General features: G+C 37.9%; 1 protein-coding gene across 1 annotated transcript in view; it reads right to left on the bottom strand.

Moving 5' to 3' along the window:
• Nucleotides 1-1,002: 1,002 nt before the first annotated feature.
• Myo31DF (Unconventional myosin ID) overlaps nucleotides 1,003-18,891 on the bottom strand; it is a 57,192-nt gene continuing 39,303 nt past the window's right edge. The window contains exons 3-17 of the mRNA XM_090108481.1: nucleotides 17,665-17,786; nucleotides 17,127-17,346; nucleotides 15,451-15,648; nucleotides 14,814-15,053; nucleotides 14,382-14,532; nucleotides 13,842-13,999; nucleotides 13,354-13,475; nucleotides 12,786-12,936; nucleotides 12,241-12,387; nucleotides 5,444-5,670; nucleotides 4,906-5,055; nucleotides 3,413-3,708; nucleotides 2,469-2,662; nucleotides 1,659-1,816; nucleotides 1,003-1,190 (exon numbers count right to left, since the gene is read on the bottom strand). Coding sequence (XP_089964607.1) covers nucleotides 1,007-1,190; nucleotides 1,659-1,816; nucleotides 2,469-2,662; nucleotides 3,413-3,708; nucleotides 4,906-5,055; nucleotides 5,444-5,670; nucleotides 12,241-12,387; nucleotides 12,786-12,936; nucleotides 13,354-13,475; nucleotides 13,842-13,999; nucleotides 14,382-14,532; nucleotides 14,814-15,053; nucleotides 15,451-15,648; nucleotides 17,127-17,346; nucleotides 17,665-17,786 — 2,718 coding nt within the window. The 3' untranslated portion in view covers nucleotides 1,003-1,006. The remainder of the gene's footprint in view (nucleotides 1,191-1,658; nucleotides 1,817-2,468; nucleotides 2,663-3,412; nucleotides 3,709-4,905; nucleotides 5,056-5,443; nucleotides 5,671-12,240; nucleotides 12,388-12,785; nucleotides 12,937-13,353; nucleotides 13,476-13,841; nucleotides 14,000-14,381; nucleotides 14,533-14,813; nucleotides 15,054-15,450; nucleotides 15,649-17,126; nucleotides 17,347-17,664; nucleotides 17,787-18,891) is intronic.

Raw genomic sequence — 18,891 nt, 5'->3', positions numbered from 1 at the left:
ACAATTGTAATTTTTAGTTCACATTTTGAACAACGCAATACATTTAGGCACTAGTTTAAATTTCAAGGTCAAAAAACTATCAAATGCACATTATCTTAAAAAAATAGTATATAAATAAAGGCACTAATTTCTATCTAGCCTGTAATCTGTGCCTGGGACATTTGCACGTAATCAGGCAAAGCGTATGATCTAAGGATCCTAAATTGGATTCTCTGTTTTAACTAACAAAGTCTGAAGGACAACGGAAACTATTTTTACTACAATAAGTTTCATACTTTTAAATCATGAACATCTAGGATTATATAAGGTCGGGTGATAAAATTTGTCCCACTATTTTTTATCCGACATCAGAGGGGATCAGCACGAACACTATCATCAAAGTATTCGCATTATCAGCAACAACATTTGATTGGAATTTAAAAAACGTAAACACTAATTTTTAATATTTAGCAATGACGTTATGCCGTCGTTGTTTATGTTAAGTTTTTCGAATATGTATACGTATATTTTTTTGACACGCATCACAGTTCAAACTGATGAACGCATTTTGACTTAAGTGTCGTTGTCATCAGAATTGTGGTGGCAACAACTATATAAATAAGTCTGGTTTTTATTTATGTTATAGTCAAACCCCGAAGCTCGGGCACTCCTAGGTTGGGCTGTTTAAACCTCAGGTCTGGCATAATGACTTTGTCAAAGCCCAAATAAATGTAATATTTCCGCCTTTTACTAAACAATTGTCGTCAGTCGTTGTCTAAGGCGTCTTTTGCGCGTGCGATGCCTGCTGCGTTCGCCTACGCCCGATACTACTGACTTTAGTCAAATGGTGAAATTCAAATATATTTCTAGGATTGCCCGATGTCTTTTGCCAAACCTAAGATAAACCAGTCAGAGATCACCATCTCTTCGCGGATGGACTGGTTTATTTCGGGGTTAGACTATAACATTTATATAAATAAGTCGGGTTTTTTGTAACTCTTGTTACTTATATGTGCCTATAAAACATCTAAGCCCTTGCAGACGCCGGGTGGTATGTGATCACGTTGTGCGCATGCGTGAAGGGCGCGCTGGGATTGGCTGAGTGCGTCGGGGATGGCGCTGGGAGCTGTAACGCTCGATGTTTCCCGCCTAAAGTGCAACGGGTTGTCGCACCGCTTTCCACTTCTACTATTAGATCGCGTCCGGTTAACCTGCGGAGTGGACGAAATTATTTTATGTAGAATAACATTTAATGTTTATACGTTATTTTTAACATGGTTGTAAAAATCTTGATGCTGTGTCAATTTAGATAAATGTGGGAATGTTGTAAATACGTATGTTTAGTGTGAGGCGGATCGAGCACAAGTTTAATTGTATTGAATAATTAATGTAATAAGAATAGTATAAACGTTTTTAAAAACTTATAAATATATAGTGATTATAACGTTACTAGGCAATACCAGTAATAGCTAATGAGAGAGGAAGTTAGTGAGCGTGAACTTTTTCATGTTTATCAGCGATTGTGTATATGCGTTTGCGTGATTTGTGTGCACGTGTTATGCGTATGCGTGCGTTTATAGACTCGTGTGCGTGCGTGTGCACATACACTTTTGGATATACGAGTGTGTTTGTGGGGCTATTGTGCACGTGCGTGTGTATGTATGTACATGTCCACTCACTTGGTGTACCGGTGCGCGAGCACGCCGAGCAGCTCGCCGAGCAAGTCCGGCGCGGCGGGCCCGGCGGCCACCAGCCCCACCACCAGGTCGTTGTTGGCGGACGGCACGCTGACCACCGCCAGTTGCGCGTCGCTGCTCATCACACGCACCGCTCCCACCTGGGGACACCATGGGCGTTACGGCTTTGTCACTTAGAACGCGTTTTTAACGCTCGTCAAAGCGTTAAATGGAGTTTCTTGCCGGTTCTTCTCCATAGATACTGCTTTCCGAATCGGTGGTTAATATTAAAAATATGTATTGACGTTTCAAAAGTACTTCTCTAAGAAGTCTAATTGAATAAATGAATGTTTGAGTTTAACGAGCATTACGAACGCGTAGGTGCTTTTCCACCAATAATGGAATGTGTTTGTAAGCGGGCCAAGAACTCGTTCAATTTGACAAAGCCATTATTGTTACAATTAAAGAATACCCGATAAAAAAGCATGTTCAAAGAATAAAAAAGAAGCTAAGCTAAGTTATAAAGTCTGATCAGTCAGTCTAGCTCAACAGTATATATTATTAATTTTCACTAAAATGCCCGATACTTCTGTCTAATAACACAAATATTCAAAATGTTTTAGGAGGTCAATTATATTAAGAATTAAACAACAAATCAGAAGAGAGATATGTAGGACAGCGATATTAAAGAAGCAGCAACTTTTATAGTTATTCACATTACTATATTTGCAAAAAAAATAGGAACTGATGACACTAGAAACAACTTTACAGAAGTACTTTTATGTTTCATAATTTCAATTTTTTTACACTAACCTCAGCAATCGGCGTAGGCTTCTTCAACAATTTAAACGTATTCGCGTCCAATTTACAAATAGCATTATTCGTGATGAGCAGACACCGGGCGGCGAGCTTGTTGTGTCGGTTGAACTTGTGCACTCGGCATGAGAACACTGCGTTACCGAGCGATTGTGAGCGTTGCAGGGCGGTGAGGGAGGTTTTGTAGAGCGCTGCAATAATAATAATAAAAATGAAGTAAAATAAGTAAGTGAAAAAAAAGACGTGTGGCACTCAAGGACTGCCGCGGTAAAGCTATTGCATGCTATGCCTTCAAGCCACACCTCCGAGCCCGTCGGAGTGGAGAGCGTGAGGTTTTTTCGTTACGGAATTTCTCGATTCGGTCCCCGCGCTCAAGGCCCGGGATAGAAGCTATGCAATAGCTTAAAAATAATTAGACCATTATCACGATCAAAATTATATATAAATAAATCATTCGAAGCAAAACTCTGCCTCTCCGAATATTAAGCAGAGTTTTATAAAGAACTTTGGAATTTTTTTGTACAATAACAGACTTTATAATCACGCTCAAAAATTTCTTAACAAAATTCTGCCTCTTCTATTAAGCAGAGTTTTCTAAGGAGCTATACAATACATTTTGAACATTACGGGTACGAAATAAGCCCCCCTAGCCAAGTGGCTTTCTGTTAGCGTAGCGTTCAATAGAAAAGACTAGAATAGATTGACGTAACCTGTAGATAAACGTTATCTACAGGTTACGTCAATCTCATACATTCGTAGTCTATTCTATTGAACGCTACGCTAACAGAAAGCCACTTGGCTAGGGGGGCTGGTGTTCATTTCCATGAAAACTATATACGACGCTGCTTAGACATTTCTGATCACCTTTTAATTACTTATAGCTTATTCCAACAGCATATTATAAATGGATTTCTATACTGATAAACCCGACTACAACTTACCAGCCTTGTCATTATACTGGGGGTTAGCCAGATAATCCCCCAGCCACTGTCTCCCCGCGCCCCACTGCCCCCGTCTCCCCCTCAGCGCACTCGCCGCACAAATCTTCAGTTTGAGCTGCTGCCACTGCTCCCGGGGCACCGGCTTCAGCACCAGGTACGCTCGCCAGCGGCGGTAGGCTGCTTGGAGCAGCGGCACTGCGACCCCCCGGGGGGAGGGGGGCCACTGCTTCATGACACCCCGGTTGCGGTTCAATTCCACTTGGAGTTCGGCGATGTAGCGACGGAAGCGGTAGCGTCTGGGGAGTTTTGTATAGATATTTATTATTATGATTTATTATAATTATTATTGATAGTTATAAGTAGACACCGGATTATATGCACTAACAAAATGCCAAAATATGCATGCAAATATGCACTAAAAAAGGCCGAAATATGCACTAAAAACTACTGATATGCCTAAAATATGCACAATACAAAACCAAAAATTTTTATTATTTTTATATATTTAAATCAAAGATTGTACAAAAACAGTGAAATTTTCTTGAAATTAAGTATAGTTTTTGTGCCAATATACAATTAAGCATTTTTACCCAAATTTTCGAGCGCAAATTTGTGACGTTTGTCACCCGCGAGCCCAGTGTTGCCACCTTAGACCTTTCCGGGCTAAATCTAGCCCTTTTTTGAAATTCAACCCGTGTTTTAAGTTTTTAGCCCCAAAAGGGTAATCTAGCCCTATTTTGAATGGCTAAAATTTACTTAAAATGGAGCCCATTATGTAATTTTTTGCCATTTTACCATGCCAAAATAGGGTTTGTTTACTCGCTGAGCGTTCTGATTGGCTAATAAAGGTTAGTCGACCAATCGAAATTCCCGCTACTTAACGAAATATGCACGATTGGGGAAAAAGGCTAAAATATGCACTAACGCCGTAATTAGAGAGTTTTATGCATTTGCATATGCAAATATGCAAATGCATATAATCCGATGTCTAGTTATAAGTAATTTCTTAATACAGCAATGGAAATGTTAAATTATAATATGAAAGATTTCTGCATATTCTGGCCACGTTTTTACAGAAGTCTTTCCTCATACGAAGTATAATAGCATGTCTGATATTTTATTTCCTCAAATCGAGGTCAAATACCTATTTTCCGTGTAATCAAAACGTACTAGTAGGTGGTCAGTAATAGGAAAATAATACATAGATTTTTAAACAACTAAAAAACACGCTTCAATAGACTCGTGTAATAAGTGTACATAAATTTGTCTGTCCGTTTGAAGTGGGTCAAGATCGAATTTAAAGAAGTCTGTTACAAACATACGTCAAAAATAATATTATAAACAAACATGGCCCCGCTCGCTGTAAAATGTCGTCTTAATAATATAATGAATAAATCGCGTTTAAAATCCGTTAAAGTCTTGAATTTTTAACTGTATAATACTCGCGTAAAATCAAACACAAGATAGAACAAATTACACATAATTCTACTCACTTCCAAGCATTATATATAACGAGAGCGGCCTTCATTTTCCTGTACCGCTGTCTCGCTAGAGCTCCCCGCCATAACTTCTGCAGCAGCACCACAATAGATGGTATTAACTCTGCTCGAGCCGTTTCAAGGCCGTGGATCGTTTTGGCGCTCCTGGAAAATTATGAGGTATGTTTGTGGTAAAAATTTGACAAGAATTAATGGACTAAAAGAGCTTTAAAAACGACATAAATGAAATAAAAACTCATTGTACTAGAAAGCAAATATTTTCAAATTTTCTGGATATGAAGGTAGTTAAAAATAATATTTTATCTTGAGTCATTTAACATTACAAGAACGTGTCTATGTCAAAAAATATTAATATATGTACTAGTTAAAACTTTTTTTTAATTGTTAAATTGCTCTCAGCATTTTTTTAATCAACATTGTCCAACTTAACTATGCATCTTTTCCTATTACCCTAGTTAGAAATATTTTATCTTTTTCTACCAAGAGCATTATCCGTCAACCAGTTATAATATATTTCACTTTCACCACTCACCTAATAAAAAGTTTAGTATGTCCAAACTGCACATCGGTAATCTGCAGATCTCTCAACAGCACCATAACAGCATCCTTATCACTGGCCCCCCTGAAGTTGGGCCACGTGTACTGGGAGAGCATCTTGTATCGCTTGAGGAAGCGATCGTACCTCTGCCGGGAAGCGAACCCGGCACGTCGTACACGCACGTTCTCTACTAGACCTAGGTAGGCTACTTGATGACGCACCTGGGGGTAGGATTGGTTATATTATTAACAAAGTTGAAAATTACTGCTACGTTTAAGGGGATTACTATGGTCAAAACCGAAAAACACCTTATACATATTGAATTTTGTTGAGGAAACTGTTGGTACGATTGTGTTAAAAAAAATATATGTGATACTCAAGGATATAATTAACAAAGTGTATTGTTTACTTTTCATTTTAGAACGGCCTAAACATAAAAAAATACATACAAATCAACCCCTTTTTGAACATAAAACGCATTTTGTTAGGAAAACGGCTACATATTTATACATGAAATTTATACCAAAAAATATGTTATGATATTTGTAATAACTTGTATTCTTTATTTTTTCAATTTTCATTATTATCGTTAAATTATCAAGAAAAAACTCGAATTTATAATAAAACCCACATAAAACCTCACCTCTATTGCATATTTTCGACGAAATTTGACGGTGTCAGTTCGACTCGGACGGGGGACTGTACGTGCGGTTTTTTTTGCAAAATAACGCTAAAATTCACCGAATTGAATGTTTTGTTAAATTAAACCAGATTGTAATAGGTATTTACATGAGCAGTTCATGAAATGAAAGTTAAAATTAGGTATGTAAAGATATAAAAATCTGTTTGTAAATTAGTTTTGTTTATGAAAGGCGTCATTGAATAATATCCAGTGTAGATAATTTTTGACAGTAAAATATTTTCAGAAAACACATACCTATAATAAAACAGTAACCAGACTTTCCCTGTGCCTTGAATATTTTTTTTTAAAAGATTAATTGCTGCTCTATCGTATATTTTAAGCGTCCAAAACAATCCATATACTATAGGCCGGGAGATACTGACACAAAATTTTGGGTCATTTGTAACAGGATGGCGGTTCTACGGGGGTCTTAGTACGCAATGACAAAAAGAAAAATGATGGTCAGAATAGTGGTACCGGCAGGCAAGTCGTGTGGGCGTAAGTCGAACTCGTCGGATAAATTACGGAAGTCAAACGATTTGTAACACAAAAATTTTAGGATTTACCGATAGCCCATAAAAAAGAAGTAGGCGGAAGTGTCATGCCATACTTTTCCGGTGTGATTTACAGCCCACAATACCGACGTGAATGCGTTGATTAAAAAAAATTCAATCATTTGTACCAGGCTAATTTTTGCACAGGTAATCATCGTCAAGTACTTAGCCATGTACGAAAATCACCATGCCATACTTTTCAGACAGTTCCAAATGGTCGCCATACCGCCGAAAATCAGCAATTTTTTTTTCGCTAAACGATTTATACCAGTATTGCATTTGGATTTTTGGAAAGTATTTGATAAAATGTGTCCATTATTATATTTGCCATACTTCTAGTAGGGGGCAAAGTGCTTGAAAAACTTATTTATTCGACACTTTTAAAAAATACGACTGTACAAAACGTAAAATACTTGTTATAGTATGGGATCATTAAATTCTGTTTGTATAAAATTCTACCTACAAAAAATTATCCCGGATTGCAAACATGGGGCGGACGATTGTGAGATTTAAGCCAAGACGTAAAAAAAAATAACGATTCGTACCAGTATGGCATTTAGATATTTAGAAAGTATATGATGCAAAGTGACCATTATTATATTTGCCATACTTTTAATAGAGGAAAAAATAACTACGTTAAAAATAAAAAAAAAAAGAGATTTGAATATATTATTAATTACTACATATTATTTAGATGTGCTATTTATTAAATAGGTGTGATGTCGGTGCACGGGCTTAATACTAAGTGCTTAGTGCTTGGCACTTTGTTAGCACCGACTTATTTTTTAACGTAGTTATTTTTATTTAATACTTTTTAGTGAATCAAAGTTACTTGCTACATTTCAATTAAGTCATCGAGATCGGACAAAAATGCTCATAAAATAAAAACTACTGGGCCTATCTGAATAAAATTTTTATGGAACCAATTCGACACTATTCCGCATCAAACAAAACGTTACAGATCGTTTGACTTCCATAATTTATCCGACGAGTGCGACTTACGCCCACGCGACTAGTCCGCCGGTACCAGCGTTCTGACCATCATTTTTCTTTTTTCCATTGCGTACTAAGACCCCTGTAGAACCGCCATCCTGTTACAAATGACTCAAAATTTTGTGTCTGTATCCTCCGGCCTACTATATACAGGGTTACTTGTAAAACACCAGCAACCTCGCAGGACAAGATAGCTAACATCATAAGTAACAACATTTGTTCTACGACTTTTGGCATAACGCAATAAATTATTTTTAAATGATTTTTTAAACTTTTATTGTACTCTCCTTACATTTGTAAGTCTATGTTCTATTAATTATCGGATGGACGACGCGACGCCCCCTTCCCCCTCTCGTTCGCTTTTTGTTTACGTAATTTTTGGGAGGCGTAGAGTTTATAATATTCAGACGGAAAATTAAATGAATATTTATTTTTGTATGAAAATAAAATCTAACAAATTATCAAAAGTCGTAGAACAAATGTTGTTACTTATGATGTTAGCTATCTTGTCCTGCGAGGTTGCCGGTGTTTTACAAGTAACCCTGTATAAATATAAAATCGTAGGAAAGTCAAAACTGACATAAACCTATAGCAACATTTTTAACCGACGCCATTATAGGACGAAATTCTCAATTCAACTGAATTTTTTGTTGGTTCCGTTACCTCACCTGGGTGAACCCATGATTTTATGATTCATAAAAATATAAATTATATAAAAATAATTCCTTTGCATTGACTCTCAGAGGAAAAAAGAAATAGATTCGTGGTACAAATTTTAAAATCATACATAGTACATTTCCATCGACAAGGTTTTCTGGTATTTATAATCTACCGCCTGAACAACTTAACCTCCCCTCCAGTCGGTTAGCTGTCAGTCGATCGCTTACATTGTTTGAAGAGAGTAGAGACTAGAGACGATCAGCGAGTCAATTGCAGATCTTAAACAGCCAGCCAGTGCGGTCTATAAGTGCCATAGCCGTGCCTTGTGATTTATTTAAGATTTAACACGTTAGCTGCGAAACAGGGCTTGAAACACCCTGTCCGTGTCTCGTCGTTATAGCGGTAGGAAAAAACTTAAACTTCTCTGTCGTGCGGGAGGCATAACTGCCATCTGGTTCAGTGTAGGAAAGTGATATCTATATATCTGAGATGTGCTATTGATTCCTAGTTCAATGGTATACCGACCTTAATACCGGGTTTCTTAGACCTCGTGCCGCACTGAACTAATAAAAATTCTAACACAGTGCGGAACGAGGTTGCGAACACCTCGTACCCCGCGAACCTCGTACCGCACCCTAAGCTAGCTTCACGCGGTTAGTGTTGTGCAACACATTCGAGACTGAGCACGCGACCAATTACGACTGCTGCCGATTATGTCGAAAATTTGCCGAAAAAAGTTAATCAAGGAGGAAGATGAAGAAAAACCGGGTGGTGAAACTCTAAAATCTGAAATCTGAAAAAATATTATTGCTTGGCCTGTTTTAATGAAAAACATCCATAAGTTTGATAAATAAATACAATTAAATAAAGTCGATATTTCTTTTCCCATCACTAAATTATATGAAAAACTGCTATCGTTCAGTGCGGTATGGGGTACATCAGACCCCACATTTTATTTTACCCATAGAATCTAAACTAACTAATCTAACCACGGGCGACGGTAGATTTAGGTTACTGAACTCATTGTTAATAATAATCACGACAAAAGCCGCACACTTTGTCTTATTTGGCGCCAAAAAAAGGATTTTGATCTCCTACGGGCGGTGGGGTTTAATATGCCTCGTGCCGCCACAATGTCTGGTATAGGACAAGGTTTAAAACGACCCGTAACGCCGTAATGGAAAGTACAGATATATCTGTGCCGCAGTCAACGTGTTAAGAAAACTCTCAAGTGAATGTTCCAAGTGAAGGAATAATAAAATTTTAATTGTGATGAAGGCGTTTTTATTCTACAACCCAACATTCATAGTAATAGACCATAGATACCGACACAACTAACACTGTATTCTTTGAACGGAAGGTATGACCCATATCAGTCTAAGGTAACTTCAGTCGCAGGAAAATCACTCATTTTGTAATGTGTTCACATATAATCAGTTGAAAGAAATAAACTCAGTTTAAAACACGTTACAATATTTTTGATTTGAAGCTACTATAGTCGATAAATAGGCACCAAACTCTTAAATGGATATAATATTTTAATGTTTAAAAATCGAAACACATTTTTTTCTCGTCATCATTTCAAAGACGTAAGGGATTTAAAAAATTAACCTCTAACTAACTACAAAATACATAGCAAGTCGAAAAAAAGGTGATTCTTGTCCATTCCCCTATTTTTTTCGTTGTGTGTAGGTTGCATGCATATATTCCTACTAGGTATGAAGAGATATACAGAGAACGCTAAATACATTTGCGTCACCATTACCATTAGATACACCATGACATGGTAGAGGCCGTTCTATAGAATTACGTCAAATAATGTACTCCATCTTTTATATCTCTGTAGATGAGATGTTCTCCACCCTAGTAATCATCAGGTGTCCAGAATATAGTAGAGTCCGTGTTGAATAAAATTAATTTCTAAATCGGTGCTTTCTTAACTGTTCCCCACTCTAGAACTTATAATTACTTGCTTAGTCATCTTAAGGTCTCCAGAATGGGTCATGTAGCAAAGACTTTGCTTAATACGGTTAATGTTGAAAGATGAGTCTTCCTACATTACATTTACAACATACATAGTACACAATATTTACTATTCATAAATGTAATATGTTACTGCCTCTCAGAGAAAGTATAAATTAGGTAGAAACTACTAACACATTACGATCAATACGATACATTTTACAATTCCATAATCTTTGGTCACTTTTACTTCAACAACGATGTATGATGTAGAGGGCGGTTAAAAAAACAAATTCAAATGTAGTGACAGAATCATTAAGGTCGTTGAACCGCGTAATTGCCTTAAGAAAAAGTATTGAGACGGCTTTTTGGAAACACTGATTATTTTTAACTGTGCATAATGGAACTCAAATATTGATGGCATAAATGTTGCTCTAAATATTAAATCACATTTTCCATCTTTTAAAACACCTGTCTATATATAAAATAAAGTTTATTTATTTATGATTGTTCTGGAGTGTCAATAAAAGTTTATCATAATATATGTTCATGCTGTTGATGCTGCCTACTGCTGCGTCTCTTGCTTTTGGCGCTTCAACTGTTGTTATAGATGCCGCTGCTAATGCTGCTCCTGTGGCGCTACTGCCATTCCTACTGCTACTACTACTGCTAATGCCACTGCCACTTCTATTGCTATTACTACTGCTGCTGCTGTTGCTCCTATTAAAGCTACCACATTAATGTTGCCACTGCTTCTGTCGCTACCACTACTGCTACTACTACTACTGCACAAGGCACACTCACGAGCTGATCGTGCCAGGCGTTGGGCGCCTGCAGCGCGTTGGGCTTGACGCAGCGCACGTAGAACGGCTCCTTGCTGTGCAGCCCCGCCACCAGCGCGGCTGCTGCTGATCCTGCTGCTGTTGCTGCTGCAGAACACACTCACGAGCTGATCGTGCCAGGCGTTGGGCGCCTGCAGCGCGTTGGGCTTGACGCAGCGCACGTAGAACGGCTCCTTGCTGTGCAGCCCCGCCACCAGCGCGGCTGCTGCTGATCCTGCTGCTGTTGCTGCTGCAGAACACACTCACGAGCTGATCGTGCCAGGCGTTGGGCGCCTGCAGCGCGTTGGGCTTGACGCAGCGCACGTAGAACGGCTCCTTGCTGTGCAGCCCCGCCACCAGCGCGGCTGCTGCTGATCCTGCTGCTGTTGCTGCTGCAGAACACACTCACGAGCTGATCGTGCCAGGCGTTGGGCGCCTGCAGCGCGTTGGGCTTGACGCAGCGCACGTAGAACGGCTCCTTGCTGTGCAGCCCCGCCACCAGCGCGGCTGCTGCTGATCCTGCTGCTGTTGCTGCTGCAGAACACACTCACGAGCTGATCGTGCCAGGCGTTGGGCGCCTGCAGCGCGTTGGGCTTGACGCAGCGCACGTAGAACGGCTCCTTGCTGTGCAGCCCCGCCACCAGCGCGGCTGCTGCTGATCCTGCTGCTGTTGCTGCTGCAGAACACACTCACGAGCTGATCGTGCCAGGCGTTGGGCGCCTGCAGCGCGTTGGGCTTGACGCAGCGCACGTAGAACGGCTCCTTGCTGTGCAGCCCCGCCACCAGCGCGGCTGCTGCTGATCCTGCTGCTGTTGCTGCTGCAGAACACACTCACGAGCTGATCGTGCCAGGCGTTGGGCGCCTGCAGCGCGTTGGGCTTGACGCAGCGCACGTAGAACGGCTCCTTGCTGTGCAGCCCCGCCACCAGCGCGGCTGCTGCTGATCCTGCTGCTGTTGCTGCTGCAGAACACACTCACGAGCTGATCGTGCCAGGCGTTGGGCGCCTGCAGCGCGTTGGGCTTGACGCAGCGCACGTAGAACGGCTCCTTGCTGTGCAGCCCCGCCACCAGCGCGGCTGCTGCTGATCCTGCTGCTGTTGCTGCTGCAGAACACACTCACGAGCTGATCGTGCCAGGCGTTGGGCGCCTGCAGCGCGTTGGGCTTGACGCAGCGCACGTAGAACGGCTCCTTGCTGTGCAGCCCCGCCACCAGCGCGCACATCGAGCTGCGGAATAGTGATGCAGCTGAGGGGGGACGCTTAGATGTCTGCAAAAAGTAAAAAATTAAAATAACAAAAAAAGTAGAGAAAGAAAGAAGATGAATCAACAATAGCTGGCCATTGCAATGACAATAATAATATAAAGAGCAGAATAGATATTTGAAAGATAGCACAGAACAAAAAAAGAGCAGATAAAAACTACAGCTGGATATTGCAACGAATTTAATTAAAGAAAGAGAAAAATAGATATTTGAAAGAGAACACGCAGGAAAAATAAAGACTGAGGAAATTCAAAATTCAGACGAACCAGATAAACTGACAACAACCAGCCATTATGTCGTCAATATTATGAACAAAATTTCAATTTCCATTGAAATACACAAAGTTCCTGACAAAGAAATAAATTTTAATTTTAATCTCAATGAAAGATAAACATTTACCACACCTTTTGAATATTAGTAGCGCCCTCCGGCCACATGTCTTTGAGCGAGGCGACTGTGGAGGAATGTAACAGTCTCTTGAGGTCCTGCCACAAGGAGTCCTTGTTCTTGTCCATGAAGCCCTCTATCGAATATGTCACGTCACCTGCATAATGCCTAGAGCACAAAATATAGGGCTGTTAACTATAATAATCAAAATAAGAAAAGTTTTAAGAACAGCGTTTGATTTCGTACGTCATACAAGTCCACCATTTATGTATGAATTCAAAGGGGAGTACCCCAAGGACATGTGTTTGGCCCTTTGCTATTTATTAACTATAAAATATATTTTTTAATTAACATGTTTTTAAAAATGTAATAAGATTATAACAGCCTCATAACGTTTTTGACGTGATATGTATTTGTGTCATACTCCATATAGGACTTTTTAACACTTTTATTAACAAAAAATGCAGATCACAGCCATATTATATGTCATTAGCTGTAAACAAATCTAGTCTTTAAACTTTGAAGAATTTTTTTTTCTCTTCATTTATATTTTTCTCGGGTTTTTAATGAAAAAAATATACACACGTGATACGGAAGTCCTTCTGGTGCCTCAGCTGCTTATCAGCTGGCGCGAGTTGTCGCGAGGTGTAGTGTTTGTGGCCACGCAGCCGAGCGTCCAGCGCTTCTAGCAGCTGCGGGTCTGATATCTAGACACATAACATTTGATTGGTTTCTGTGTAATCTGTACACACACACATTATTTTGTGCACTTTACCGTTTTATAGTGTGGTGCACAATTAAAAAAAATGCCTTTTTTAATGTATGACACGGAAAATTTTAAGAGTAAGTACTTTTCATAAGATCACTTTATTCATACATATAAGTTTTTATTTTGAGATTGTTTTATTTTTGGTTGCATACGCATTCGTATGTATCTACAATCTTTTGCTTCTTCTTCCACTTCTCCGTAGTTCATGTATTTTTTATGTTGCTTCAACTTAAATTACACGAACATAATTTTCACACCGAAAATAATTTTTAATTCTTACTTCATAAATCTGAAACCAACTAACCTTAGTAGGATTCAAGCAGGCCTCATCCATGATAGCTATAATACCGGTATGAGGAGCCTCCACCAGCTCACAGATGACTCGATTGTTGAAGTACTGTATGGGAGTCCACTGGATGCCCTCCCGAGCGTACTCCTCTTGTTCCTGCTTTAGCACGAGCTCTGGAAGAGCGACAGATTTTAGAATATTCTGGGCAGTTTAGAAATTATGCTCTTTTAAGTACATGGACAGTTTAGAATTTGTGCTTTTTTTTGGGATAAAAGTTGTGCAAATTTTTCTCGATTCTTCTGGATATTTTAGAAAGCATTACCTTCTATTAGAAGTAAAAAAACGCGACGGTGATAGACAAATTGTTATTTGTGAACTACCTTCACTTTTCGTTCCTTGTTTAAAATCTGTAAAATAGTACTTTTTAATTCTACTGGCATCTCCCATTAAATAAAACAATAACATTCTCCTACTTTCTAAGTGACATTTCTACATTCTTATCCCCTCCTACTTTTTACTGACATTTCAAGAACATCCCTACCATATAATACTGACCAATGAATAGCTGCTGCAGCTTCTCATTACAGTAGTTGATGCAGAACTGCTCGAAGCTGTTGCAGTCGAAGATTTCGAAGCCGTAGATGTCGAGCACGCCGATGAGGGAACCGCCCCATGAGTTCGCGGGAGGCTCGATTTTCTTGTTTATCTGGAATTATTATTTTAAGTTAATTTTTTGGCATTTATTTTAAACTTGGGGATAGATTTTTTAAATCATAAAACATTGTCTAGGATCGCATTTTGAATGTTTCGAACGCATCTGGTTTACGAGATTTCTATCCCTTTATTCATCAGTTTTAGAATTATCTCTTAGAAGTCCACTATGCCCCCAATATTTTTCAGCCACCTATCTTATCGATATAATAGCTTCTAATTCTACTACCATTAATATTACTTCTCTTTTCGCTTTCTCTTTCTACCTTCACCTACCTGCTGCACAATCCAGGTGAACAGTCTATCATAGGCCGCCTTCGCCAACGCCAGTCGTGTATAATTAGCGTCAATCAGCGAATGGTCCTTGCTAACAAGCTCCCCACCCGCTGCCAACACTCGTGCCGCAAGCGCAGTCCGTAGCGCAGTTTCGCTAACTCCGAGTGCGCGAACGCACGCTGCGAGCGGTCCTCCCAATAGTAGTTGCCCGTCTGGTGACTCGCTGAATGTTAACTCGCCCTGTGGATTGAGTAGTTATAAGATAGTAAGACTAGCTGTTCTCTGCAGCTTTGCTCGAGTGGTCAAAGAAAATAGTTGTCGTCATGGAACACATTTGAATATAGCGAATATAGTACTTTCTTTTTGAAACATTAACGAATTGAAGTAATAATCGAGTCAAATTAAGCATTTGAAATAAAAATAATTCCAAGTCCTATTTTCCGATCTAATTTGGCAGGATAATAAGTGACTACTAATGATTTTCTATCAAAAAATTATGACAAATCAACAAATAATTTTTTTTTTCATTTATAAGGATTTTAGGAAATTGATGATCAATACGAGTATCAAAAAGAAATTTCCTAGCGTAGTGAAAAACATTTTGTTTATTTGTAAAAACAGTGATATCAAAACTTACCAATAAAATAATACCCGAAACGATGCTCCAAATGTCGTCAACAACGGCGGGTGGAAAGCCCAGGGCATTAAATGCGCTATTCGTAACGGAGTAGAGCTTAGAATCCTGTGCGGTGGTGCGCTCGCTGCCCAGTATCTTGTACGCTGAACTCGAGCTGAGCCCGAACTTCTTTGTGTGCTGGTTATTTGTGCTTAGCAACTGGAAGTTTATTTAAATATATCAATAAACTTATAGATAGCTAGACTATAATTCTATGTTGAAGACTGCAGGATTAAAAAATGCAATCTTATAATTATTTTATCTTGATTTATGTGGAACATTTTGCACCAAATATTGCAGGTAAACACAGAAGACTGGATCATTCTTCAGATGTGCTTAAGGAACCTCTATCTTTAATCTTTAAAAACGTTTTAAATAATAATTCCTAACGCATAGTTTCATACTCTATCATTCTGAATAGCAAAACCACAAAAGAGCTTTGCTTCTTACGGTTACTTAGAGCAAGGTTGTGGTGTTATATGTCAACCTTTTCATACTTAAATTATTAAATTCCTATTCATAACTTCAATTGTATTTTCTATTACAAAAAGGCAATGTTTACAAGCTGTGTAAGTGTGTAATTGATTTGGCTTTGACATAATTACAAGCACTGATGTCACTGCCACTGTTTACATATTGCACAATGCGTCTGTTTAATAATCTATGATTTCAACAATAGTTTGGCTAACGACGTAATGTATTACTTAAGCATGTGTGTGACTTATACTACACATATAATACATTCTATTGCTTTATGTCGTGGCTGTACCCGAGGTACGATAATTACAACACATGCTTATTAACTAAATAAACAAAGAACCGATGAATCTCTTGTTAAATTTTCATAGCAAATGACTTCACTTCTATTTATATGGTGTTCTATATTGTATAAATTACTTTTTAGCTTTCTAATTTCATGCTACGATATTTTGAATTTATTTGAGATAGAAACCATAAAGTAAAACTAAATATAGTCAAATAGTCCTTCGAGCCGGATCCAATTTCCAATTTCAAATCTGTTATTTATTTAAATTAATAAAAAGTTATTATTAACATTTAACGAAATGAAACGTTGTCTCTACGAGTTGCACAGTCTATCTACGTCATTACAACGATTGTAACAATTAGTTTGTATAACCTGTAAGACTGGAAGTCATTGAGCGCAATTTCAATGTAAGCAGATTAGGAAAATCCTTGCATTTCCTACAATTACAGCCATAGCAATGCAATGTTATTGCACCGATTGATTGTAAGCCGAGAGAGATTAAGCAAAGAGAATACTAGAAATTCTTAGTGTAATAAAAAACTTATCTAATTGGCTAGCAACATTATTGGATTTCAGGAAATTTAGTTCAGAAAACTGATACCTATATATCAACCTCATTCCAATCACAATCGGCTTATTCTCAAATTTGGCTAAGTCTATTTCTATTTTGTGTGATAATTTCCTTTTAGGTAGTTATCTACATTTAAATTTTGTTTCACTGATTGATGTATTACATGTGTAAGTCAGTCGACTTCTGTATTCTCTCAAGCTAAGACATTCTATTAGTCTCTTTAGACACGGTATAATAACTTCTATAACTCCTGTACTTTCAAGTAAAATAAAAACACTTAACAAACTGCAATTGACTAACCTGGTAAAATGCATGGAAGTTTCTCTCTCCAGGTTGGAGGCTGACGACTCTGCTCTTCTCTAGCAAATAGTTACTTATGTGGCCGCCGACTGGATCGCCCTTGTAGTCGAAGTTAATATCCATATATTTGCCAAATCTTGACGAATTGTCGTTTCTGTTTGTCTTCGCATTACCGAACGTCTCGAGTATCGAGTTTGACTGGATTAATACGTTCTTCACTCTGAAAGTAAACAAATTACTTAACCGGCTTATTCTAATTAAAATTTTAATCCAATTTATTCGAGTGATTATCTAAAAAAAGATAGATATGAGATAGATTAGATCGTTTTTAAAACGCAATTTATTCATTATGCAATTTGGTTATGGAATATCTACTCCATACACATCAACCATACATAAGAATAAATTTAGTTTTTATTGCTTAATCGTGTCGAAGAATCTGATCATATTTTGACGATATTTGGCACACTGGTGACTGATACATTTAGGCCACTATTCCTACATTTCTTACCATAAACAGCAACCTGACTCTGTTTACCTGTCAATATATTCCCTGTGTACTTGTGTGGTGTTCGCTGCGATGTACTTCATGATAAACTTCGAGGCTTCCGTTTTACCCGCTCCTGACTCCCCTGATATGAGAACGCATGTGTCTCTCCCCTGTAATTTAAATTCAGTGTTGTAAAATATATTTTGAAAAGGATGATGGTTACAGATATATGTTTAAGAGCACATATGTATATCTCTGTAGAAAATTGAACAGCTACAAATTACAATATCGTGCTATGAAATTTGATCCTACATTGGGTAAAGATGTCGTTGTGAATATTACATTGCTAAAATTAGACTTTGAATGGTTCATTAAGTGATTGAATAACATAATCCTACTCATATGAATACATACAAGCATGCATTCCCAATTATTAATTACCTAGGAATACAAACCTCACGCATCGTCGTTTTAAAAACAAACGGAGGCGAAATAAAAAGTACCTAAATACTTAATATATGACGCAGATCTTCTGTGAGGTTTTTGTAAGTAATCCGCTTGTGTAACCTAATTCTTGCTAAGCCATTCTCAATTCCGGATTTCGATGGATAGAATTAGCAAGGTCTTAATATCAATTGGTTTAACCATTGCTAATTTTAATCTGTTCTAATACCATTCATATAAAAAATAAGAAAATATTCAGTAATGAAATTAATGTAAATTATAAATGTCAAAAGTATATACAACAAAGTATTTAATAAATCCTCTCATCCTAAAGATTATTTCAAAAAATACAATTAATTTTATAATGCATATACCATATTTTTAACTATTCATCAACTATAATAATCATTCTGTAAACTACATTTATAACCAGTTCTACTAATTATAAATGATCAAAACACCCGCTATCACCAAGTCAACGAAACCCTAATTAATTGTTAAGTTTTATCAAATTTATGGCGTTGTAATTGTTATTGTAGCATTATTTAAAAACCAGACAATTGTGTCAATAACACAGATGGAAATGCATTTTTATGGGAAATCGTAATTCCTAACTACACTTATAAATAAAGTATGTTATGTAATTAAAAAAAATGTGTTTTAATCAAAAAAAGCTTTTCTATTCGTTGAAGTAAAAATTTTAAACAGCTGAACCGATTTTTATAAGACTTAAGACTTTATACCTATGACATAGGTGAAGGCAACATAAAGTTACAGGTAAATTAGCTTGGAGAAATTTTTGCATATGTAGTGGTGTGTATATTACTCAGA

The sequence above is a fragment of the Colias eurytheme genome, chromosome 13, assembly GCF_061535395.1.
Source record: "Colias eurytheme isolate Ceu_HAF_F1 chromosome 13, ilColEury1 Martin Lab GWU primary, whole genome shotgun sequence".
In the NCBI taxonomy this organism is placed as follows: Eukaryota; Metazoa; Arthropoda; class Insecta; order Lepidoptera; family Pieridae; genus Colias; species Colias eurytheme.
The sequence above is the reverse complement of the archived record's forward strand: the minus strand, read 5'-3'. Positions and strand labels throughout refer to the sequence as shown.